At 48.1% G+C, this 26353-nt stretch overlaps 1 protein-coding gene and 1 long non-coding RNA gene across 2 annotated transcripts in view; one reads left to right on the forward strand and one right to left on the reverse strand.

Annotated features, from left to right (window-relative positions):
* Nucleotides 1-3274: 3274 nt before the first annotated feature.
* Nucleotides 3275-26353, reverse strand: part of LOC146220458 (uncharacterized) — a 90808-nt gene continuing 67729 nt past the window's right edge. The window contains exon 3 of the long non-coding RNA XR_014750865.1: nucleotides 3275-3380. This is a non-coding gene — a long non-coding RNA (uncharacterized LOC146220458). The remainder of the gene's footprint in view (nucleotides 3381-26353) is intronic.
* LOC146220459 (zinc finger protein 703-like) lies at nucleotides 19559-22431 on the forward strand. Its single transcript, XM_084693787.1, has 2 exons — nucleotides 19559-20254; nucleotides 20705-22431. The coding sequence occupies exons 1-2, from the start codon at nucleotides 20009-20011 to the stop codon at nucleotides 22256-22258; spliced, it is 1800 nt and encodes a 599-aa protein (XP_084549913.1). The 5' UTR covers nucleotides 19559-20008; the 3' UTR covers nucleotides 22259-22431.

A 26353-nucleotide genomic window follows, 5' to 3' on the forward strand; every position in this document is an offset into this window, starting at 1 on the left:
TCACACACACATACACACACACACACACACACACACACACACACACACAGGTGCAGCTCTGCTGTGTGTGTCATGCCCTCTCATGGGGTGACTGAAGGGTGATCCCTTTACAGAGTAGCTCCCTGCTGTACTGGCACCTTCACTCATCTACTGACTTCTGCGGCTGTTGTGACTGTCCTCCCACAAGTAATTTATGGTCTGTTTCTCTCTCTCTCTCTCTCTCTCTCTCTCTCTCTCTCTCTCTCTCTCTCTCTCTCTCTCTCTCTCTCTCTCTCTCTCTCTCTCTCTTACACACACACACACAGATACAGAGACACTGGGACATTCTCACCCTTTGAACTCTACGGGAATTCAACTCAGATTCTGTCGATAATTCAGGGGAGGACATATGCAAATACGCACATATTTCCAGCATGTCTACATCACTCCTAAAGACATTAATCACCACCTTGTAGGATGACCCACATACAGCGGAATGGCGTGTTTGGTCGGACCTTTTTGCGAAGGTCACACTACAACGCACTACATTCTCGTGTAAAGCACGGACAACCGGAGACCGATAGAGGCCTCGTCCACGGAGGCGTCTCGTTTCCCCAGCACGAGGCTCCAGCCCCAGACGCATGGTACGGAACTCTCCTGCCCACTCCTCGCCTCGCTCCGCTCCAAACCGGATTTATACCGTCCTCCGCCAAGAGGCTGCCGTCTCTCGTTTGCCTGTCGGGCTTCGACGGGCCTAATGTGTGAAGCCGTTATAACCACCCTTCTCTTCTCTCCTCTTCAGGTACTGCCGTGTTGTAGATCACTGCTGACTTGAAGGTCTGGTTTGGTCTGGTCCGGGTCCAGTTTGATCCGACCTGGTCAGGAAGTTGAGTTTGGCCCGATCTAGTCTGGTCTGATCTGGTTTGGTCTGATCTAGTCTGGTCTGATCTGGTCTGATCTGATCTAGTCTGGTTTGGTCCGATCTAGTCTGGTCTGATCTAGTCTGGTCTGATCTGGTTTGGTCTGATCTAGTTTGGTCTGATCTGGTTTGGTCTGATCTAGTTTGGTCTGATCTAGTCTGGTCTGATCTGGTCTGGTCTGATCTAGTCTGGTCTGATCTGGTTTGGTCTGATCTAGTCTGGTCTGATCTAGTCTGGTCTGATCTGGTCTGGTCTGATCTGATCTAGTCTGGTCTGATCTGGTTTGGTCTGATCTAGTTTGGTCTGATCTAGTCTGGTCTGATCTAGTCTGGTCTGATCTGGTTTGGTCTGATCTAGTCTGGTCTGATCTGGTTTGGTCTGATCTAGTCTGGTCTGATCTGGTTTGGTCTGATCTAGTCTGGTCTGATCTGGTTTGGTCATTCTATTCAGGGCCTGCTGACCCATTTTCAAAAATATTTCAAAATGAACATGGAGGATGACGTATTGTATGTGACTGTATGGATGGAGGACTTGAACAAAGATAGGCTTGTAGAGTCTTCATGCCTTCTCTTCCAGAGCACTAAATGGATCTGTCTGTAAGCCTCCCTCCCTCCCTCCCTGACCCCCTGCCCGTCCAACTGCCTTCCAACCTGCCTATTGTTGAACTCTTCACCCCATCTGACAGCAAAGGGCTGTTGTGTCAAGAAGACATAGTGTTTGAATGTCCCCACCCCTTGACTGACAAGTGGCCAGATAGAGAGAGAGAGAGAGAGAGAGATAGAGTGAGAGATAGAGAGATAGAGAGAGTGAGAGAGAGAGAGAGAGAGATAGAGAGAGAGATAGAGAGAGTGAGAGCGAGAGAGAGAGAGAGAGAGAGAGAGAGAGAGAGAGAGAGTAAAGCCTGGCGCTGTTAAAAGGGACTCCTCCCTGGACCCTGGGGCCAAAGGCTTTAGTGATCCAAAGGTCAGCCTGCTGCTTCATTAGCACCAGGACAACAACAACACAGCGCTGTAGACCGGATGGCAGCCCCCCTGTGAAGCCCTGCGGTCTCTGGCCCCTCCCCTCCGAGGGAGCAAGCCCCCCGGGTAGCTTTAGCAGGCTGCCGTGAACTTCCATCTGGCTTAGCTTCTGTTAGATTCGGTTAGCTTCTGTTAGCTTCGGTTAGCTTCTGTTAGCTTCGGTTAGCTTCTGTTAGCTTCTGTTAGCTTCGGTTAGCTTCGGTTGTTTTTTTCCGTCGTTACCGGGGGAAGTTGGCATCATGCGATTGTGTTCTCACATGACTAATAAGGTGTTCTCCTTGTCTGTTAGCGCGGCTTCGACTGAAGCGAACCCTCCGGCTCATTCCTTCCTGCCCTTTTCGTCCATCTCGACGCTCCCTCACTGAGGAGAGAGAGAGAGAGAGGCCTTGACGTGTGAACTCTCACTTGAGTTGACTGACAGGGCATCGTCTCCAGATCACCCCTTCAGCCCGGGGCGAGCGTTCATGCGAGGACACTGTTTAGACTGTGGCAATGAGCGAAGTCTGCTTCAAATCAAGCATGAAGACATGCCTTCGCAGATGCCAAAGGGAAGGGAGAGACAGACGCACATAGGCATGGGCACGCTCACACACACACACACACACACACGCACACACGCACACACGCACACACGCACACACGCACACACGCAGATTAATGCGGCTGCATGACGGCAGAACCCTGAACAAGGACAGTCGCTGTACATCCTTATCCTCTCTCCTTGCACATTGTGCTGTAGATAAGGTGGGGGTTTGAATTAATTAGGCAACAGGCGTGCCTAAAACGGCCAAGATCTTCACGTCTTTCAAGGCGAGGCAGTGAGCCCGGAGTGGAGTTCTTTCTCCGCTCCGCGGAGCTCCTCTTCAAAGGTTACCATGTGAAAATTGCGAGGCAGAAATCAGAGGAGTGGTGGAGGATGAAATAGATTTGAGGAGCTTTGAGGAGCTTTGATGAGCGGTGCGTGCATTGAAATAGGCTTTCAAAGCACAATAGGGTGCTTCGTTTTTTTTTGTTGCAGTCTCTCGATCTTCTTCAAAGATTTGTCAAACACACACTATCATGTCAGAGCCCTGAACTTAAACTGATGTTGTGGCAGATTATGTTCTCATACAACCCCCTCCCGTCCCTCTCCCCCCTTCAAATCAGCACCCCCTCCTTCACACTCTCTTGCTCTCTCCCCCTTCTCTCTCCCTCCACCACCCCCCCCCCTCTGGCTCCATACACTCAACCTCTCTATATCTCCCCCTATTTCTTCCGTCTCTCCCAAACATGCACCCCCCCCCCCTCATACACGCTCTCCCTCACACACACACACAATCACACACATATACACAAACCTACTCACTCACCGATTTCTGTAGCGGAGGGATCTGCCAATGGCAATGTGAGCCCGTTGTGGACTAACAGCAGCCCCCAGCAACAGGCAACCCAGCAGGCTTTTAACGTCAAGGACATGAGAAGGCTGAGAGAGAGATGGAGAGGGAAAGAAAATAAGTAAGATGTCATCTTTAATGTCAAAATGCCAAATGGTGAGCTTTCATTATTTTCATTTTTTTCCCTCACTCGCTCTCGCTTGCTCTCTCTCTCTCTCGCTCTCTCTCTCGCTCTCTACTCTGTCTCTCTTCTCCCCCCCCCCCCCTCTCTCTCTCTCTGCACTAACTGGTATTGTAACATTAGCCACAGTGCTCGGAGCAACACTATGTCAGTTAACGTTTGGAGAAGTGACTCTGACAGAGTCTCCCCCTGGACAGACTGGTGAAAAGAGAGAGAGAGAGAGAGAGAGAGAGAGAGAGAGAGAGAGAGAGAGAGAGAGAGAGAGAGAGAGGCCACACATGAATCCAATGGTCTTGCAAGTTGCAACCTGAGGTGCTGGTGTCCATGAGACCTCTTATGTAGCAGGTAAGTGGTTTCTGGATAAATGAAACCAGGTCAAAATGAGTCGTTTTGACCCTGTACACATGAAATTACAGTACGCATGAAATTAAACCCATCTACATGTAATTTACCTACGATGGAACATTACAGTAGGAGAGAGAGAACAAGGGAGCGAGTTTGAAGCGTTTGATTGTAAAATAAACAAGCCAGCCCCCCTTCACCACCATGACACATTTCTAAACACGTTTGAGGAATTACCCTCATTTTTCTAGGTTGGATACCCCAGGCTTCTCACTCTGGCTCAGTCTGGCATATCCATCCATCTCCTTCTCCCCCTCTCTCCCCCTCTCTCCCCTCCCCTCTCTCTTCTCTCCCTCCTACTCTCTTCTGCTCTCCTTCTCTCTTCACCTCACCTCTCCGCTCAGCGGTAGTTGTGGCTCTGTGTTCCTACTCGAAAGTATAAACGCTGCAAATGGTTGAATCTGAATTGCCTCAGCCTCAACACTCTCCCCCTCTGTCGTCCCCCTGTACCTCCCTCCTATACCTCCCCCCCTTACCTCCACCTGTACCTCCGGCATACCAATATCACATACGTAGGAAAGCTAGTCACTGTGACACCTCTCCTCAGTCTGGCTGGCTCTGCAGCTACCTGGCAGGGAGTCGGTCCCGGGCCTATATTTAATCACCACAACGCTTAACTCTGCCGGTGACGGCTCATTTGACGTTGAAGCCCTGGGCCTTTCGATCTTTTTTCTTCACTTCACTTGCCAAATACAATAACTTCTCTCTTTCTTTACCCTGTTCGGTTTTATAATTTTACAATTTTTCAATGTCAGGGTCGCCCCTTTTGAAGAATTTTTATTGGATTTCCTGCCGGACTTGGCTGGTGGGGATGTGTCCTCCAGCCCTCTCTGAATTACTGCCCCCCCAACCCCCTCTCTCACTGTTTAGTTTTGCATTGTCATCTTGTCACATGATGTACAGCATAAGATCACAAAAAAATGAAACAACAAACAAACACACAACATTTCATAGATACTCATTAATCATATTTATCTAGATTTAAATGTTTGGAATTGAATCTTCAAATATTTAATGTTTGGATGAGTCCTTACCGAAACATCTTCTCAACATGTGTTTGCAGTCCTTGTTTTGCTGTCATAACTCATGAGCAGATTTTTACAAAGTGTCTCTTATAAACAAATTACCTCAGAGTTGAGGAAACCAAGTCAGTGAGAAAAAATAAATAAAAAAACTTTATTCTGCCTGTCTTAGAGTTCACAGGAGTTAATGTGTTTGGCAGTAGCAGATGCTTCTCCCCCTCCTTGGGATTGTGTGAGAGAGAGAGTGTCACCCAAGTATAATCAAATTAGAGCCGTTCTAATATACGTCAAACTTTCACTTCCAATTTCAACCTTCACTCTATGACGGTCGGTAGGGTTTTCTCTCCAAGACAGGTTTGCTGTGACAAAAGTGAGATAGCATCTCGTTGTGAGAGTGTGTGAGAGGGTGTGTTCTTTAATAACCTGCCTGTGGATCATGTGGTTACAATTAGTGTGTGCTGGAATGAGTGCGTGTCTGTTTATGGGTTTGAAGGTGAATTCGGGTGTGTTTGCAGACTAATGTGTGTGTGTCCGTGTCTTCGGAAGAATGTGTTTGTCTCAGGAAGACTGTTGATGTGTGTGTGTGTGTGTGTTTGAAAAAGAATGTGAGTGTGTGTGTGTGTACCGGCCCTCTTGTGACCTCTTAATATCGCGTCACATGTCTGATCTTATTCTAGTCTGCCATCTGATCTCCTGTCATGTGCTCCCTTTGCCAATCAGTCACACTTAATCTGGGCGGAAAGAAAACGTTAAAAGAAGAGCCCGCAGCGCCCCAGAACGCTTGGGGTTGAGAGGAGAGAGCGCCGAAACAATGAAGGGGAAAAAAAGAAGGAGAAAATCACAACGGCACACCATTTCAGGGTGCTGAACGGCATCAATGATTCGCCGGGGGTGGGGGAGAGGGGGGGGGGGGTGAACGGGAAGAGAGAAAGGAGGGATAGAGATGAGAGAACAATACCTCTGTTGTTCTTTAATCTGAAGTAAATCATCGGTCTCTCTCACTTTGTCAGGTGTTCTGCTTTGAGAGAGCAAGCTGTGTGGCTTGTCCCATCACACAATGCTTCAAGGGCTGCCTGGTGCCTGCCTGTCTTAGTGCTTTAGTCAGCCATCTCTCCTCGCTCTCTTTCTTTCTTTCTTTCACCCGCGTTCCACCTTCTCTCTGTTTTCTCCCTGATTGTTTTGGGTCTTGTTCAGGAAAGGACACTGGAGGGAAAACAGACGAGTTTTCAGACTAGTTTGATCTTATAAATCACCCCGGCTACTTTGGTTATTATGCAAATGCTCGGTTAGAGAGTGAAGAGCATCCTTTAGAACAGAGGGCTCTGATTGTAACGGCCACAAGAGTGTGAAGCCAAGCTGGATGAGTGGTGTGTGTGTGTGCGTGCGTGTACTGGGTCTATCTATAGAGCCCTGAACAGGCAGGCAGTCGGGTTCAGTTATGAGTCAACTCAGAAATCTCGTTTATTCGTTCCAGACTTTGGTTTCCGAACACAAACCATGACCTCGTCCTGTGTTTCCTCTCTCCGTCTCTGCAGTCATCACTTGTTTCTCTCTCTGTCTCTCTCTCTCTATTTCTAACCCTCCTACCAGATGGAACAGCTGCTCGCTCGGCCATGGGGTTCAGCTCCATGTCTTTAACCAAGGGTGTCAGGTGGCTGAGCGGGTAGAGCATCGTGCTAGTAATCTGAAGGTTGCCAGTTCGATTCCCGGCCAGTGTGCATGACGTTGTGTCCTTGGGCAAGGCACTTCATCCTATTTGCTCTCGGGGAGAATGTCCCTGTACTTACTGTAAGTTGTTCTGGATAAGAGCATCTGCTAAATGTAAATGTAACCATCTGCTTATGCTGGTCACAGGTCTCTCTCCGAGATGGTCACCACAAAACAAGAGGGCGCAGAAATCCTCCGATGCCAGCCTCACGGACCAACAAGCACTTTCCAAAAATGATTGTACACCTTGCCATAGTCGCCTTTGCGTAAAATCCCGACGTTACTTTTTCAAAATGTACGTTCCAGTACGTTGAATCGATTTCCCTCTTCTCCTTTCACCATGGTTACTTCCAGCCCCCATGATCTGCGACAAGACCAAGTCTACCAGAGAAAAGGTCAGGGAGATGATACAACTGCAGATGTAAGAGATGGGGTAGGGAGGGTGTTTAAACACAGTGGAGCACAGTGCAGAATGTCATATAACACCCAGGATAGCGCTGCAGCCTTCCCCTAGGACTCTTTCAGTAAAAACGGCAATTTTCTATGAAACAGTACAGAGATACTGATGCCTCAAAATGTGCTTTTGGTGGCTAAGCATATTGCCTATTATTTGTAGAAGGCCTGTGAGACACTTAGTTTATACCCATAATAAATTTCTTTCAGGTACTTTGACTTGTGACACTACAGGACGACAAATCTCATACAGGGAAAGGAATCCTCACTCAAACAAATCCTCGTTAACAGTGTTCCTTCAAGAAAACGGGACTAATTCATCGGAGAATAGCCGCATCTCAAAGCTAGAAGCACAGAGGGTGAGTCTATGCGGTGAATCATCGTTTCACACAGTCAATTTACAACTTTTATCTAGCTTGTCTGCTCACATGTCCGCGCGTTATGGTCCGGTCGCCGTGGAGCCGTTGCCAACGGATTCCACCGCCCCGACAGAGCATCTCTCACGCTCGCAGATTTACGAGAGGAAGGGAAAAATTGCCTCATTTATGAACACACTCAGCAGTCCTCTACGGTAAGCCCGGTTCAATGTTTTATGAGGGGGAATGCAGTTATGGACTCCGCCATGTAAGAGCACATGCGCTGAGACCTAGGATGCTGCCTGATTGACCTGATTTATCACCACTGGCAGCGAACATTAATATGTCAAATTAAATCAGCAATGTTGTTGACAAGACCAATTTGACCTCTGTCAGGGTGTGCGGTCCCTTCACACCACCACCGCCCCCCCCCCCCCCGCCCCCTTCTTTCTGTCTGTCTCTTTATTATCCTTCCTTCCCACTACCTCTCCCTCTTTCTCTCATTTTCCATCTCTCTCATTTTCCATCTCTCTGTCTCCGTCTCAATCGCACACGCATGTATAATCTCTCATTTCCAAGTCCCTCCTTTTCTGTCACACGAACACCTCAACCAGGCCACTGTGTAACACGACATCAGAGCGCCATTCGCAATCACATCCATTTCAAGGAAAATGATCAATTGATGACGACGTATTCCGAGGGCAAATAATGGACTGCGGGAGAGGACAGTAATGACACAGGCTGACTGTAACCAGCTGCTTGTCACTGGGTCAGCCGTCATTGTCATCTGTCACACGGCACATTTGTCAGTGTATGAGGACAAGTGACAAGGCACTTTATTTAATGGTCGGTGAAACTTGAGCCTTTGTCACTATATGCCAAGCCTGGGTTGGGGGGTGGGGGGGTGGGACACACACACAATGTTCAGGCGTGGTGTTGAAACTGTACCCCACCTACTGTATCTAACCCAGAATACAGCAGTGTGTGTGTGTGTGTGTCAGGACAGGATTGCATGTGTGTGTGTGTTCTCCTCCTCCTATGCTGTGTGGGTGTTGACAACTGGGCCTCCTGTTGAGGAAGAGCCCTTCACAGAACTCCATCAAAGAGACACGAAAAGAGGGGAAGAGCAGGGGAGGGAAACAGAGAGAGAGAGAGAGAGAGAGAGAGAGAGAGAGAGAGAGAGAGAGAGAGAGACAGTGAGTGAGAGAAACAGGGGGAACATCAAAGCCAGGTTTCCCCCTACTGTTCCCACACACGCTGGAACATCCCAAACGCCAACGACTGACATGGTCCTCTGTAAACACCGCTCTCAGATCCTGCCAGCAGGACACTCCCTCTCACCCGCATTGTGCTCTGAGAGCTTTGTTTGCTGCCTGGCTGGTGGGAAGCGCTGGAGCAGGGCAGGGGGGGGGGGGTGGGGGGGGTGGAGGAGAGGACAGAGAGAGGGAGGGGCCGGTGAGGGAGGAAGAAAAGAAGGAAAGGGGTAGGGAGGGAGAGGACCCGCCAGGGTGGAGTGGTAATTAAAAGAAAAAGAGACAAAAAGACTTATAAAAAAGGCTGTGGGCCTTGTAGGGGAATATTCACGTGGTCTCGTCTTTCTGCCGTCGTCCATTTTGGATTGTTGGTTCCTCAGTTGTCTCTCTTTCCGTCTCTGGGTGCTGTTCGTCAAAAGACTTCTGAGGATCTTCTGTTATTTCTCCCTATGAATGTTGTTCTTCTTCTCATGCCGTTTGACGTCCCCTCAAGTAGAAGAGATTCCTCCTCGAGACAAAAAAAAAGAATCCGGAAGTACAGTAGTACGAAACCAAACTGAGTGGAAAGTGCAACCTTGTACTTGAACACTTCAGACACACGGCAGACTGCTGTGGACGTGAGGTCATCGCTGTGGCTATAGGGGCTTTGGGATTCTCACTCTCCCCTGGCTTCTCTGCTCCTTTGAGTGGAAGGTGTGACTTCACACGCGTTTCCTCTTTTGTCATCCTCCACTTCAAAGGGGCCTGCTCTCACAGATGTACTTCCCTGGGTTTCACAATGCTTCCTTTCAAGGTGCTGGGCTGGTTCTCCTCTCTTCAATCTATTTCCATCTCTCCCTCCTCGCCGCCCCCCGACAAAAGACCAGAGAGCCAGGGGGGGTCGGCGAGGAGGGAGCGTCACAAGCCTGCCCTCAGGAGGAGATTGAGAAAGAGGCAGGGCAAGAGAGGGAGAGAGAGAGAGAGAGAGAGAGAGAGAGAGAGAGAGAGAGAGAGAGAGAGAGAGAGAGAGAGAGAGAGAGAGAAGGAGAGAGAGAGAGAGAGAGAGAGAGAGAGAGAGAGAGAGAGAGAGAGAGAGAGAGGGGTAGAGGGCACAGGGGAGAACGAGACACAAAGAGAGAAAGTGGAGGAAGTTTTTGCTTCTCACCCAGCAAACCCCCTTCCAAATCCTCCACAAAACATGCTCATGTTTACTCGACACGCTACCGTGTGGCTGGTGATCAAACCGGAGCGGATGACGAGACCAAAGCCTCGGTGCATTCCTCCCAGGTGGTGACAGGAATAATCCAACCGCCAGTCTGAGCTAAGTGGCATCGTTGACAAGTCTAGAGTGACACAATGACACAGCGGCTGACACGTCGGCTCTGTTACCACGGACACAGAATCCTCCCTCTAGCCTTAGGTCTAATCAGGAAAGCTAGGTATTACGGGCTGAAACCTCAGGAATCTGACCTGAGGTTCCTCTCCCTCCTTTCCCTCTCCACAAACACACACAAACACACACACACACACACGGTCAAATACTCTAATCTTCCCTGTCAGCCTGTGTGACAGAATGATCAACAGTTTGGGGAGGGGAAGAAAAGTAACGTTAAAAGATAAAAGAGAGACCTAAACAGGTAGGTCGTTAAGGAAAGTAATGGGGAGCGCCTGGAGTCAAAACAACAATAATAGGATGAGGATTCATTTTAGCCCGGTAGAGAACGTGAGACTCGAGGGTCAAAGGCCTCTTCGAGGGATCTTGATGCGAAGGTTCAGATGACAGAATCATCTTATACCGAGAGTTAGCCGTCACGAACGGCAAGGCCGAAACACGGGGGGGGGGGGGGGGGGGGGTTCAAGGAGCTACTTGACCAACAGGGTGTCATTTGCTGGGACCAAAGCAGCCAGCTGGGGGGCTATAAACATCCGGATGTTTCGGGTAAGGACCCGAGTGGAGAGTCGCAGCAGGGAGGTGACAACAGCAACACCTCCGTTTGTCACTCTGTCACAGAGGAGGGGGGGCGTCCCGGGGAAACAGACCTCGTCAAATCAACACCTGGACCACTGAAAAACAACAACAACAACGAGCACGAACATATGGTCATTTGAATGAGTAACATTGTAGGAGCAGTAAGAGGAGTGTTTGGAATTGACATCTATTAGTGATCCAGTAACCTTCATTAGGCGACCTTCTTCTCGCAAGGCTTGAAGAAGTCATGAAGCCTTGGCTGGAATTTAGTGACACGCAAACCCCCGGCTCAGAATGTGGATTCAGTTCATCCTATCTCTTGACCCAGAGTTGGAGGTCACGGAATATAGGAGTCCAACAATTGTCAAGCTCAAGTCGTCATGCTGTAACAGTGGAACAGGAGTGATGAACACTGTCAAAGTCACTGTGTCAGACTTACAGCCTTTCCTCAGACTGCAACACATAAGAGAGCCCATCACTGTCGGTGACAACATCTATCACTTCCTAACAGTTCCTCCCTCTGGTTGCCTTCCCGTGAAAACCGAAACAAAGATGTTTGAAAAGTGTTAAAACAAGACGTGAGGCTGAGAGAAGAATTAAGTAATGGAAGACAACATCCTCTCCCTCTCTTTCTCCTTTTCTCTCTCTCTCTCTGCCTGACACACATACACATACCACACACAGCACCCCTTCGCCTCCTCCTCCTCCTCTTCCCTCCCTCCCCTTCCGTCATCATCTCTCCTCCTGCCAAATCATTTCCACCAAATCCGTTTTGATACGACATCACAGGGCCCGGCAAAGTGAAGATAATCCTTGACATTTTTATCACTCACCCCCCTTTTATTTAGTCTGCGCTTCGCTCGCCTGTCTTGTTTGCTGATAAAATCTGCCAGCCAACGCAAAGCTTGGCGGATCACACATCAAAAAGGCCCGCTCCCCCCTCAGGGTGACGAGGTGTCAAAATAATATTCTTCTGTGTGCTCTGGGTGGCAGCCTAATTTCAAAACTTCATTTGATGAAATCCAGTCCTTTCTATGCTGTTTAGGTCTGGGCTGGATACGCCCCAGACCTGTACTCTGATACACCCCTCGCAGAGATAACATTTTAGCAAAGACAGACGTTGTCTGAATTGACACCTTCTGAGTCTCCAAAGAAGGTGACATCTGCATGTCTGAGCTTGTTCTTTCTTTCTTGCTGTGTGTGTGTGTGTGTGTGTGTGCGTGCGTGCGTGTGTGTGTGTGCGTGTGCGTGTGTGCGTTCGCGTGTCTGCTCATAGAGGTCATAGATGATGTCGCGAGGTCCCTTTCCTCTTTCGCTGTAATTAAGGATGTACTGTCGAATTGAAAAGGCTTAAAGACGAGAATAGACTCGAGCCCTAGTCCTAAAGAGCTGAACACAGCATATCAAAACAGATATAGAAACAAACAAGGGAGATGGGAGGAGAGGCAGTCTATCATCTCCCCACACGGGCTCCTCTGCATGCGTGCCGACCCACAGGGAGCCGTGATATATATCTGTCATCTTTGATCCTCTAAAAAAGGGCTCGAGGATTTACACAACCATAATTCTCCTTGGCCCCGCTTACACGCTTCGACTGAACAAAGTGCTGAAGGCCCAACCGTTCATTCCTATGCATCCTTGCCGAGTGGTCAACCGTTCTCTCACCAAGTCCTCCAGGAGCACTTTGACTGCCTGTCAGCCAGGAATTCTCCCCAGCTGCTAGTCTGGAATGAACCGCCATCGCCAGGCCATGGTTTAGCTTTTGATAGGGGCAAGCACAACACTATAAATTTACTGCTGCCGGACAGAGTTTTTTGAATAGACACTCAACTTTGTCAGGCCTATAATTTCTCTCTGTCTTTACCGCCCTTCCCTCCCTCCCTCCTTCATCCCCCTCCCCCCACATCACCTCCCTTTCTCACTGTCACCATCCCCTTCTCCCTCTCCCTCCCTCTCTCCTCTCTCTCTCTCTCTCTCTCTCTCTCTCCCTCTCCCTCTCTCTCTCTCTCTCTCCTCTCTTTCTCTCTCTCTCTCTCTCTCTCTCTCTCTCTCTCTCTCTCTCTCTCTCTCTCTCTCTCTCTCTCTCTCTCTCTCTCTCTCTGTTGAGGCAGCTGGCTGTGCTCTCTAGTCTGACATGGTACTTTGAAATAGCAATCACTGCATTTATACTGCAGGGAGGACTCATAAATGTGTCCGGGGGAAGAAATATACAATGCCATATTTCACTTTTTTTCTGTTTAAGGACGGTGAGTTATGGGCCCAGAAATGTGTATCCATTAAAGGTGATATGATGTATGCTCTGCCTTGTTCTCGAAGCCATTTATCAAATACGACAATAAAGAAAACTGCACATACTTCCAACCCTGTGACAACTCCCCCCTCCCTGCATCCCGCTGTGTTGTGTACACACACACACACACACACACACACACACACACTGCCTATACCATTGAATGCCAGGAGTTATTTACAACGGCGGAGTCCAGTAACCTTCTGGCAGGAACTACAGAGAAAACTTGCACTCTCAGCCACTAAATAACATCTAACCTTTTTACCAGATGTCCTGAGACTTTCCGTGCACTTCCTTCGACTTATCAATTCTTCTGCCAATACAATCCTTTACCCTGTCACACAAGGAGAACAGAGCTGACATCTCACCACGATGAGAGCTGTCAGAGAGAGAGAGAGAGAGAGAGAGAGAGAGAGAGAGAGAGAGAGAGAGAGAGAGAGAGAGAGAGAGAGAGAGAGAGAGAGAGAGAGAGAGAGAGAGAGAGAGAGAGAGAGAGAGAGAGAGAGAGAGAGAGAGAGAGAGAGAGAGAAGGAAAGAGATAGGAAATCTGGGAAAACAAGGGTGTGGATTCAGACATAAGAATGCCACATGATCAAAACATCAACACACACACAGATGTGATTAACTGTTGAAGAATGCATTAGAACTTCACAGGGAGATTATTTACAAGGTCTTCAGAGCATCATGACATCACCCTCCTCTCGCGGAGAGGGGGAGAGAAACTGTCCTAGTTCAGCAGAATCTGAGGTCAGCGGGGAAAATATTTCATAAGTGTCAGAGCGCTCAGCAGACGGTGAATAATGTTCAGCATGACACGGTAATGCTTGTTCAGGTGAAAAACGGTTTCTGCTCGACTTTCTGGGGCAGCCGTAATCATATTCCAGGGTGTAGAGGGAGCTTCTGTGAAATATGGCACTGTTTCACATTCATGTATTCATCCAGGAAAGATAAATTAGACCCTAGACATTTCAATCTAACTTCCTAAGTAGAGTACTATGTCATCGCAAACCAACGGGAAAGCCATGTTGGGTGATCAACAGAATAATTCATGATCCCTTCTCTCCAAACGAGAAGCATTCCACGGCATGATATCATATCAGGGTGTGGTCCACACACATACATACACACAACCCCCCCTAGAAGTTCATTGGATGGCAAAGTGGACTGTTGTTGTGGGAAGATCTCTAAAGCAATAACCACTGATTCAAATGAATGGTCATCAGCAGACTTCTGCATAACTAGATAATGACCCATTCATTTGAATCAGGTGTGTTGGAGCAGGGAAACATCTAAAAACATGCAGGACAGGGGGTCCCCGAGGACCAGGGTTGAGAACCACTGCTCTAAAGGGTGTTGTGTATTTCAATCCAGAAGTTAATTGTACTCTTCATAAGCAGACCTCTGTGGTCGTCGTGAGGTCAAACCCCTGTCATGTCTCCATCCTAGATGTCGAATGTCAAGCAAGAAAGAACGGAGGTCGGTGAAACCTTGTCAAACCAATTCATTTCATGTGACACGGTTGATGGGCGTTAATGTACCTACACAGTCATTGTTTAATTGAGTTTCCCTGTCCCTCGGTGACGTCAAAGACCCCACATGCGTTCCCGACCCCAGAGGCTCTGTGTCGGCATGACTGACAGCTCCAACGTGGCAGTCGCCAGCCTTCCCCTGTCCGGTTCCCTCGGCAACCACAGCAGCTGAAAACAACAACCCGGAGAAACATGTGTTTCCCGTCGTTCTCTCACTCGCGCTGAATTTCGAAATGTCACGAGGTAATGTTGAGTCACCAGCAGCATTTCCCCAAACGTAGTTAATGGATATTCAACTGCCTGTCCTTTTTCAATTCCTGTACCGGATACGTCACGACGCAAATAAGAAAGAAAAAAAAAAAGAAAGAGACAGGCGCATTTTTTCGCACCTCTCGTCAATTTCCCTGCCTCTTTGTTTAACCGCAGGGTCTAGTGTTTGGACAGACTGCGTCAGAGCGGATGGGATGTCTTGAGCGAGAGGCAGCGTGTGGTGTGTGTTAGGCGTTGACAGATGTGGGACGAAAGCTGTAATGCATCTCCCCGTCTATAATGGTGTGTTTGGGATTTAGAATGGTGGTTGCCGGCCAGCGATTATGCTGGTATGTGCCTAGCACACATAGCCAGCATTATGCATAACTGTTGGTTCTGTATAGTCTTTGAGGCTTGAGGGATATTAGTCATTTCTGACATTTATGAATGAGGGTTGGTCTGAGGGTTAAGTAAATAAAAGTACTGAAATGAGCAGCATTCAGGAAGCAAAGAGACTTTACTTCCTCTGCCTCCCTTTCACTCCCTCTCCCTCCCTCTCTCCCTCCCCCCCCCCCCATCTTTCTCTCAGTACAGATGCAACTAAGTTCCCAATCAAAGTGACTTATTGAGTAAAGTGAATCAATGGGCCACATAGATCCCTTTTGGTTTCACTGTTGCAGCTAACTGCCTTTTCTTTGATTCTAAAGACAGGCTGAGGATTAATGGTGGGATTATAAATGAGGGTCATTAGCTCGTGTGTGGCTCCGTCCCTCAGACGAAAGCAAGGAATCAGGACCTATAACATCCGGGCTGAACGTGCGACAGGAGTTCACGCTAAATAGACATGTCTCACAGACGGGTTGACTCGGTCAATATTGAAGGCACCAAGGTGAAGGACTGACAGCTGGCTCCTTTGGCCCCCTGTGGTGTCTGAGACTTGGGCTTCCACGCGCGGTGGTTGTTTACCAGGAAGCTCAGCTAATGACCTGAGAGGCCCTGTTCTTGTGTGGCGCACATCAATGGATCCTCCACTCCTGATAGACAAATGCGAGAAGTGTGGCTCCCTCCTTTGTATCTCTGTTTAAGTCGCTGCTGCCGTAGCGCGGAAAATCGATAATGAACGATTGCCAGGCCGCTGTGGGCAGGGCCCAGCCGATGGGGGGGGCGATGGAGAGGTTTGTTTAGTGCCTCCTGGGTTCCGCGGTCACCATCAATTTCCCCGCACCTTAACTGGTCGAAAAAAAAAGGGAGCCGCTATAGATCTTTCGCCTGCCATGATGGCAAAAGTAATTTTACACCACAGCGAGACTGAGGGTGGGTGTCAATCTGCTGATGGGTGATGGATGGGCCCTGGTTTGCGGTGGGAGGAGGGGTGGGTGGAGGGGTGGGAGGAAGGGTGGGTGGAGGGGTGGGAGGAGGGGTGGGTGGGTGGGTGGATGGAGGTCAGGGTGGAAGAATGAGGCACACAGTGAATTTTCTCTGAGCATGTCTTGGGTCTGAGTGTAGTTTCCAGATACAGGACTGGATTTTTGCTTTTGAACCGAGCGATGCTCAATGCTTTTATTTTTTTAAGGAGCATTTGAGCTTTCAAATCTGCCATCTACCGAAACGATACGGCATGTTCGATTCATTAATCTAATTTGTACATTTTGTACCTAAAAAATGGAAGTGACAACATTTGTATGGCCGTTTGCCAGGTTGCCTTGGGTGTTGTAAATGAGATCCTCCAATAGGAACAGACATCCCACAGGGGGTGGGGAAAACTATCTTTGATGTCAGATGAAATTTCACAGAACAGCATAGCCCAATCTGATTGAGGCCCGGTGCCCCTTAGCAGCATGATCTCTCTGGATCTCCTCCACCCACTAGACTAGATAACCTCTCCTCTTACCCACTGTGGCACAATGGCAGCTTTTGTTGCCGGGAAGAGCATGTGTACTGCGTGCGTGCACGTTGGCGCGGGTGTTTCACTCGTGTGTCCTGTATGCGTTTGAAGGAGGTGGATAAGCTCTTGTGATTTAAATATTTGAGTGCACAAGTGATTGTTAAGATAAGGAGATGACAGGTGGACACTGGAGGATAAAACAAATGGGGACCAAGCATTAGGCAGGCCGATAAGTGCAGTGTTCACAGTGGCTGACTGACACATCAGTGTGTGAGAGATTAGAGGATGTTTAAGTATGTAAATAGCCCCACGTTTAAAAACCCACAGATGGTGTGTGTGTATGTGTGTGTGTGTGAGGGGAGAGAGAGAGTGCGAGAAAGATAAAGTGTGTTGTTTACATGGATAGTCTATGGGATGTTATCAGCTGTCTCTACTTGTGCTTGTGTTGTAAACAGGCATAATTGTCACAGCAGTCTAAAATCCACACAAGTGTGTGATTTGTTTTTCAGTAAACCCTGTCAATCATGTGAACAGTGAGTGGGCATATGGAGATAAGTAAACACAAAAACATATTATAAAAGCCCTTTCCATTGTAATTTTCTTTTGCTGGAATGTCTGTTTGGCAGACTGAGACGGAGGAAAAAGTTTGTGTGTGTTTTTTTATTTTTATGTGTGTGTGTTTCCATTATAGAGGAAAAGCCTTTGGAATTTGCCAGAAATCCTCATAAAACTTTCATCAGATCAAGGTCAAAAGTAACAGTCGTGCTTTCGAAATCCTACAGGGACCGAACGTCTATCACTGTAACTCATCAGGTCTGAGTGCCGTGGAAACACGATCTCCAGGCTCTGCTATTGTCATGGGAACATATCGGACCATCCCTCTCTGGGACTCTCTGGGTTTAGATCTGTCTTTCAAAATGGTTTCCATTGTTTCCCCAGGCGCTGCTGCTTTGATTTTGTTCCCTGATAGAAAGGGAAACCCGCCCTGTATCTAGCGACAATCCCGTATCTAGCGACAACAGGAAACAGCAATCACTCACTGACACTGCGCTCCAGCTGTTGATGAGCTACTTCAAGGGGCTTCGCGAAAAGTTGAAAAGCGGACCCCTATTGTTCATGACAAGCCTCTCTCTCAGTCGTTCACCCTCCCTTGCTTTTCTTCAGACCTCCTCTCCTGCTGGCTTATTCTCCGGTCTCTACGCCCCCTCACCTTTCCCTTCTGCTGGTCTGTGGAATTCCAGACCAGCTCTCTGCGTCCCTGAGGGTTAGTCATAAAAAGATAAAGTAAACTATCTCTCGCATGAAAACACTACCAGAGGGAGCGAAGAAGGTGAAGGAGTATACATTTGAAGGTGATCCAAAGACGTTAAGCGTTGTCACCATAACAAAGGGCTTTCATGAGAAGGCAGAAAAAGGGTCTTGCATAAACAAACACGACCGATGTTTGATGGGCTGTATTTGTAACCTTGTCAAAAGCAGGAGGAGATAGTGCCAATAACCATAAAGTGTCCTCGCCATGCCCACCCTCGTCGACAGCTTATCTGTGCCCCCTGTCAGGGGACGTCTGTCCTGTGTGTGCGTCACCAAGCCGATTTCTCAAGCCCTGGTTTGACCCAACTCTATCATGACGCCGTGTTTCTGCTATGTGCCCTCATGTCCTGGCCCGATGGCTGCCTGGGACCGGGCGTCTGTGTACCATCACCGCACAAGCATCCAGCTAGCCGCGGTCTCGCTAGTGTGACTTGAACTCTGACCTCGTTTCCTGATGTGAGGTCGCCCCAGCACTCTCGCTCTTATCACAAAGGGGACACTGATGGAAGGCCCTAAGGGGTGTCTTGCAGCATTCGCCTGCAAGGGCAAAGGGGTTGCTTCAAAGGAGATTAGTGTGCAGTTACACAACATCCCAAGGAATATTTGAAGAGCAGTGACTTTTAAATGCTAGTGGCAGGGGTGTGAAAACTAGTAACTGGTAAATTGGGGAGAGAAAATAAGCAGTCCTGTTATTATTATAGGCAGTTGTTTTAAGCAGTAGCAGCATGAATAATACCGATTTAATAAATGCACCCTTTTTAAGGCAAGGCTGCCAAAGATTGAGGGCCAATATGTATCATTTCACTTCCATTATTCAGCCTTTTGCCCATAGGTTATGAAGGATTAGGACACATTTCGCACTCAATTGAGACCAGAGAGGATTGTGAGCATCAAAGCCCTTCAGACTCCGACTATTTCTGGCTGCCACTAATAGCTCTTGTCAGGCGTAATTTTTAAGTACTTTAACCAATTCATTGTATAATTAGGTTAACAAAATTAGCTCATTTCAGAGTCAGTCAGCAGGCGGTAATGCAATAAAGTTATTAACATTCCAGATTTATAAAACCATGAATATAGAGTCGTCTTTTTTTTATCACATTTTTCTTTGCTGGTTGTGAAGATGGAATAATAGGATAAAGAAATGGACTATGGTACATGACATATTATGCAGCTCCTTATTTGATTTATGGTGCTCAAATATGCTGAGATACCGATCATGTTAAGATTAATTATAAACCTCAATTTTTATAACAGGGGAAGGCTTCTGAATTGTAAAATGTGTAACGAGGCCTATAATATTATTTATAAAATCATTTTGGATGACAGTGAATGTAATGGGGATGTTAAATGGAAAGCAAATTATAATTTAATGGAAGCAAATAATTCAGCATTTAGATGCACTTTTAAATTATTTTTGTTTAGATAATTATTATCTAAACCAAAAGGTCAAAAGCAACCCTGACTCACAGTTTTATGTGAATCCACAACCTTAAACAAAAAATGTTATACCATGGAGCTATCTGTAACAGTTGATTACTATATGTCAAGCACAGACGATGTTTTATGGCGTAAGGGACAATGTTGCTCCGCCTTCAAAAGAATAGCACTAGCCCTTCTCATTACCAATGCGGACCCTGTCCATTGGACGGCTGCTCACTTTACTTTGAAGACTCTTGTGAGAGCACACACTCGACGCTAGTACTGGGAAGGTGTGTATGCAGCAGATAAGCACCACTGTAGACGAAGATTCCGCATCTGATATCCGTCGGCTGTCTTTTGAGGAGTTTTTCCGTTTAACTTAACAGAACATTAACAGTTTGGAGAACTAGGGTACTGTACCTAATGTATAGCTGCAGTTGCGGAGAATAAGAGCAGAATCTTTCAAAAATGCCCTGGAATTGAAGCCATGAATGAAGAGGAGACGCTTCAGATTTTGTAGCGGGACGGGCAAGCAGAATTCTCGGCCGTTGGAACTTTTTAGGTGGGCTGCTTGGGAAATACATAAATGGACTTATGCTAGACCAACGGATTATACATTACTATTCTATATTAGTTGAGGACATCACCATTTTTGATATTGGGACTTAAGTTAACGTATAGTTCCTGTCCAAAACATTTGCTTCCTTCTCCAATGAAAGATTCCCCCTCTGGATCTATTACGCACCAAGTACGCGAGCGGACCACCAAGCTTACTGAAGCTTGTTATAACCAGAAGTGTAGACCGGGCGCTTTTGTGTCTTTACTTACTCCTTTGGATCCTATTCGCCAGTCAAAGCGACTCCCTATTCGGATGCTCAATATGTTGACCGCGCACACAAGCCACTTACTGCACCCGGAATACCTGCAGCCGCTGACATCTGCACCAGTGAGCATCGAGGTATTCGTCGTTTTCCACAGTAAATTGATAATCAACATTGTTTCAAGCACGCGCAGCATCACGGGCTTTGTTTTTCAACTTGTTGTTGTGCTACTAATGTAGAACATCAATGCTGTTTATCTTTTGTGCAAAATAGTATGATTTAAAAAACATAGGAACCTATACCCGTGATAATGTAATAATAATTGCGTCACGTAGAAACGTGGTTTCGATAGTTTTTTATTTTAAATAATAAGCGTTAGGGCCAGTCATTGCCATAGTCGCGTTTGAAAATACATTTTAAGCTATTTCTTGATGTACGAAAAGATATTGTTTAATCGCACGAATATCATGGGAAATAGATACGGAAAAGTATCTAGACGTAAATCGTGTGTATGGTATATATGACTGTTGTTGTCAATAATAACCACTGGCACTTAGGAAACTAAACTAGTCTGACTCTATTTGCAGCTGGATGCCAAGAAGAGCCCCCTGGCCCTGTTAGCTCAGACCTGCTCCCAGATAGGTAAACCAGATCCCCCTTCTTCATCCAAACTGGGCTCCGTCTCTTCCAGTGGCCTGGGGGACAAAGAGGGAGGCGGGCGTTCCTCCGGCTCCAGCTTGAAGCTGGGCGAACACCGCCCCTCCCTGGATGACAAGTCCAGCTTCAAGCCCTACTCCAAAGTGGGCGGCGACAGTCGCAGGGATAGTGTCAGCAGCACCAATGGCAACAGTGACAAGACTGGCTTCAGAGTTCCAAACAACGGCAGTAATAACGGTAGCTCAGCAAACAGCCAGTCTTTCCCCCCTCATTCAGTCTCCCCCAGTTCCAGAACAAGCAGTGTTTCTCCCCCTCAGCACAACCAGCTGTCCTCCCAGTCTCACAGACAAAGCCAGTCTCCCAGTGGGCAGCAGGCTTCACAACCTCAGACTCTGAACGGAGAGAACAAACCAGAGCAGGCCAGTCCAAACAGCAGCAGCAGCAGCAGCAGCAGCTGTGTCAGCAGCGGCCATCTTAAGAAAGAAGTAGACCTGAGTAAGTCTCATTTGGACGGGCCCCAGCTTGCTAACTCCAGCCATGCCCGAGCCAGCACCAACTCCAGCAACGGCAGCTCTGAAAGCAGCACCAACCATGAGGCAGGGAAGGGGGACTCCCAGTCCACCCAGTCGAACCTGGGCCACGGACACATAACGCCCATCTCCCCCTACAAGACAGGGCACTCGGTGTTCCCGCTCTCCTCAGCCGGTATGGGCTATCACGGCTCTGTAGCCTACGCAGGCTACCCATCCCAGTTCGTCCAAGGGCTGGACCATACCAAGTCAGGCCTTGGAGTGGGGGTCCCGGGAAAACATCCCAGCTCCAGTCCGCTCACGGGTGCCTCTCCCCCTTCCTTCATGCAGAGTTTATGCCGGGACCCGTACTGCCTGAGTTACCCCAACGCACCCCACCTGGGAGGCAGCAACTGCACTTCCTGTGTCCACGACCCCTCCTCCTCCCTCAAATCGGGCTACCCGTTGGTCTATCCCTCCCATCCTCTCCACTCCCTCCACCCCAGTACTCTGTCCTCCAGCGTGTCTCCGTCCCTGTCCCACCCTCTCTACACCTACGGCTTCATGCTCAACGACCCCATGCCCCACGCCTGCAACTGGGTGTCGGCCGGGGGGCCTTGCGACAAGCGCTTCGCCAACTCGGAGGAGCTCCTGGCTCACCTGCGCACCCACACGTCCTTGGCTGGAGGCATGGACAGCAAGCTGCTCTCGGCCTTCCCCTCGGTCTCCTCCACTGCCTCCTGCCACCTCCACCTGCCGCACCAGAGCAACCCTGCCTCCCTGCCCAGCACCTTCTCCCTCAGAGCCCCCCCTAGCCTGGGCCTGGCCCGCTACCACCCCTACAGCAAGGTCCACCTGCCTCCCGGGCCGGGGTCCATCCCCATGCACTCTCTCCAGGCCACGGCTCCCTACTACCCCCACTATGCCCTTTACAGCCAGAGACTGGGCTCTGCCTCCGCCCTGGGCTACCAATGAGCCACGTGGCGGCCGTTCCAGTGTTTGTCCTGAACATGACTCAGGCAGCATGACTGCGGGCCGAAATCAGCTTCCCCAGTTTGGAGACTGAGGAGGGTCTGCTGAGATGATATGGCAGCGCTGGTACTCTGTGTCTACGCCCAGTGAAACCACCAGGGGGTCTGCCCCTCTTGAGTGTCTTCTGGGGGGGGGGGGGGGGGGTAGGGGGGGCAGGGGCTGCAGACTGCCTGGATACGGTCACTCACAAATAACTGGACACAACTGGATTGGGCCGGGCTGATCTGGACTGGACCGACAGTCAGTGGAATGCTACACTGAGACCACAGCACCACAAACTGGGCTGGCTGATAGCTTCTGGTGGGCTGCTGTGTTTCCAGTCTCAAATGTCATGCTGGGAATAGTGATTGCTGTGTGGAGATAGGTGAGGTGACAGGAACGGGCAGCACAGTCAGACGCATGTGCAGCCACACTGAGTGGGTCAATCTCGGTTTGACATTTGTTTTTGTTTCCAACATTCGTTTCTTTCCAACTGAGAAGCTGTATTTATTTTGAGCGCTTGGCTTTCAAGTTTACTATTACAATGTATTGTTCTTTTTTCTCCCCCCCCCCCCCCTGTCAGTTCTGTATTGCAGCCATATCGTTTACCAGTTAAGAACCGGATCTGTGGAACGCTACCTGACAGAAATCAGGGAAGCATACACAAAAATATATATTTTACCTCGTCACATTGATAACGGTGTTTTCATGTTGGGTCTCTGAAGAATGAATGTGCATGTCACATCGATCCCAAGCTTCTTGGTTTTGGATATGTACAGAAAATGAACAGTTAACGGAGATGTGATATTTTTGTGTGAAGTATTTGGGCGAAAGCCCTTGTGTGAGGGAGAGAGTTGAACACTACTAAAAATTAATGATGGCAGTGCTAGCCGTTGAAAGGGGAGGTCATATTTTGTTTAATAAATGACAATGAATATATTTAAACCTTTATTGTCTTCATTTCTCAAACTAATTGGTTTTGTGTCAACTAAACTCTTTCAACCTGCACCATCCGATCACTAGAGCCTCTATTATAGCCCTTGTGTGTGGTTTGTGGACACAGTTCCATCCAACCAAACAAACCGACAAATGATTTTCAAGCTCAGTCTGTCACTCCTGGAGAAACACATTGAGCATGTGCACGTTTCTCTGGAGACAAACGCAGGAACATGGTTATTGATTCTCTGGACCGCTGTCCTGTGTGATACTGAGAGGCCGGTACTCACTCATCATGGCTGGCACGAGTTTCTTCTACTTCCAGGATGCTGACAGGAAGTCGATGGGCCAGATTGGGTATTATGTTCTTGTGCACGAAATAATTTATTTTCGAGGTACAGTCCTATTCATGCTTCGTTAAATCCTTGACATGAAAAACAAAACGTGTATCGGTAAAATTCATAGGTTAAATCGATGTTTTTCTAAATAATGCACAAAGCTGCTGTCTGGGTCCACCACAACTCTGAAACACATTCTGTCTCCGAGGGATAAAATTCGAGCGCAGAGCAGTGGAAAGTGAACAGAGGCCTTGGTCCACCTGCAACGCCGTCTTTGATGTAGCGTACGGGTTCGCGCCAGGCGCTATTGTTCCACAGACAGAATCGGGTGATTGATGGTTTTGGGTGTGCTTTTCCCTCAGCTTGTGTTTCACAGCGCCAGAAACCCAACGGATAGGGAGCAGACCGCGAAGGCTCAGCTGTCACCCCTCAGCTATGCAGGAAATACTGTCTCACCTGATGGAATAGGGTTGGCTTGTTTTGGATGAGTGGGCAGGGCTCCGGTCTCAGGGTAGTTTGTACTACATTTGCGGTGTGTACTTGACCCGCACCGAGAACATGTACACGCTGAGATTGTAAATCCTGGCTAAGACACCTATATAGTGTTTAGTGTGCCGGGAAACGTTTAAACGATCAGCAGATCACATTGGATTAGTTGCATTTAAGAAATCAACATGCCTTGGTCCGGGCAGCAGTGTACACATAAGTGTATCGTATCAAAACCAGGCAGAAACAAACGCACGATTTTCCTATTCAGCAAGAGGATTTCTCAACCGACAGAACACTTTTGCAGTAATTCTTTCCCTATACAATGAGGGGTTGGAGTCACAGTCAGCTTGGCTCCTAAGGACATCAGATAGGCATCGGAGCTAAAACTCTGCTGTCCTGACATGCCCAGGATAAGGCCCAGTCCATCGCTCAGGTTACCTCCACAGCCTTGTGACTGGCAGTGGTAATATGTCATTTCCTGGCTGTGTGACATTGGGAGGCCCTTGGCAGAGTGTGGATGACCCGCGCCGGTCACTCACTGCTCTGACAGGGGATACACAAAGGTCAAAACACCCTGTCACCACGGTAACACGAGAACCCGCTCCTGTTTCGATGTTCCGAGACGCTGTAGCGCGCATCAGAGTTAGGAGTCGGGCAGGAGGGCAGGAGAAGATCGTCCCTCTCTGGGTTTCAGGTTGCCTCAGGTGTGCCTTATTGGCCCAGAAATGGACAGAGACATGTTTAAGTAGCTTCTTTTAATGAGAGCAATCAAGTTGACAGGCATGCCCCAAGACAGCCTGAGGTGAACTGATGTTAATTGTCCATTACCCACTGGGATTACTGGTTTACATTCTGAGAAGATAAATGAACTTGATACTGAGTAAAGAGCATGTTTACTTCCAGGTAATAGGCTTCTTCTTTTTTCTGACGACTTACTTTTCTCTGGATGGGAAGGAGTTTAGGTTTGTGTCGCCACCTAAAGGACATAAGTGGGTTTTTTGTTGTTTATGAAAAACATACAAACTCACAAAACCTGAGAGATTTAGTAAAAAGAACAAGTTAAACCAATAACCCGAGGCAACAGATAAAATTGGATTAGAAAGACTCTCCATCTTGTCTCGGGGGAGAAATGAATAGTGTTCTCCATTTTCCATTTCACTTTTACTCATCCATTACTCATTTATCTGATCCATCCATTATTCCTTTCATCTCCTTTTGGCCCACATCAATCACCCTGTCCATCCATCTCGAGTCTGGCTAATGTTTATGGCAGACATTAACACTCACACGCTTTAACCGCTAGGCTTCTGGCAAGCATGTGCTACATGTAATACCGGTGGCCTAGCACGCTCATCTGAAAGTTTGGGGAATGAGGAGGGAAAAGGTTTATTATATGCTCACAGCCTCACACAACACACTGCTTCCTGTGTTCCTGGTAGCAGTGTGGGGAGTCGGCGGTCCCGCCTCCTGCTATGGCTGGCCTATGGGAGTCCTGGGAGGACAGCTGACAAGCCATGTGATTAATGATGACAGAGTGCGGAGCAGCTCCTTCATTACACAACAAGTCTCAACCTTTCCATCAACCGGAACTGGGAGGTAGAGAGAAAGAACTATAAGAGGGAGGAAGTGAGGGAGGAGACAGGAAGAGAGACGGATAGGAAGGAGTAGGTATTGGAGTCTTTTCTTCGTTTCTTATTCTAACTACTTCTAATAGGAAGGACAAGAACAACAACAAGAAAACAGCCTTGGACCTAAACGTGTAGATTTGGATCTGAAAGTCTGTATTCAGAAAGTGCAGAATACGTTTTAAAACTTTCTAAATCCATTTGACAGTCCTGAAACAAAAGCGGGAATGTTTTGCCAGCTCAAAGGTTTCCAGATACAGCAGGATTATGAATTAATCCTGTTTGAGCCAAGAAACGGCAAAAAAAACAAGAAGCACAAAGAGGTCTAAGCGGCACAAATCTCAGACATTTCTCTTCATGCCTCCTCTAAGGCCGATTTTTTTTTCTTCCCTGTGAGTTCTAAAAGAGATCACAAACATCTTTCCTCAGACTAACTCCTCTGCGTACTCTCATTCTTTCTTCCGCTCTCCAACTTCATCACCTCATCACTCATCCTTCTTTTCAAGTGGTCCAAAAATAAAAGAGCACGCAGATGTGAAACACACTGGATTGATGTTTCTAAACCACTGTGCAGCCATTACTTACATTCACCCACAGACAGGGGGGAAAAATGTTGAAAATACACTTTTCGAGCTCGCCACACTCCCAACCCCTCCCTCTAAGTACACACC

This window comes from Hypomesus nipponensis, chromosome 27 (genome assembly GCF_054491055.1).
Source record: "Hypomesus nipponensis isolate SF chromosome 27, ASM5449105v1, whole genome shotgun sequence".
In the NCBI taxonomy this organism is placed as follows: domain Eukaryota; kingdom Metazoa; phylum Chordata; class Actinopteri; order Osmeriformes; family Osmeridae; genus Hypomesus; species Hypomesus nipponensis.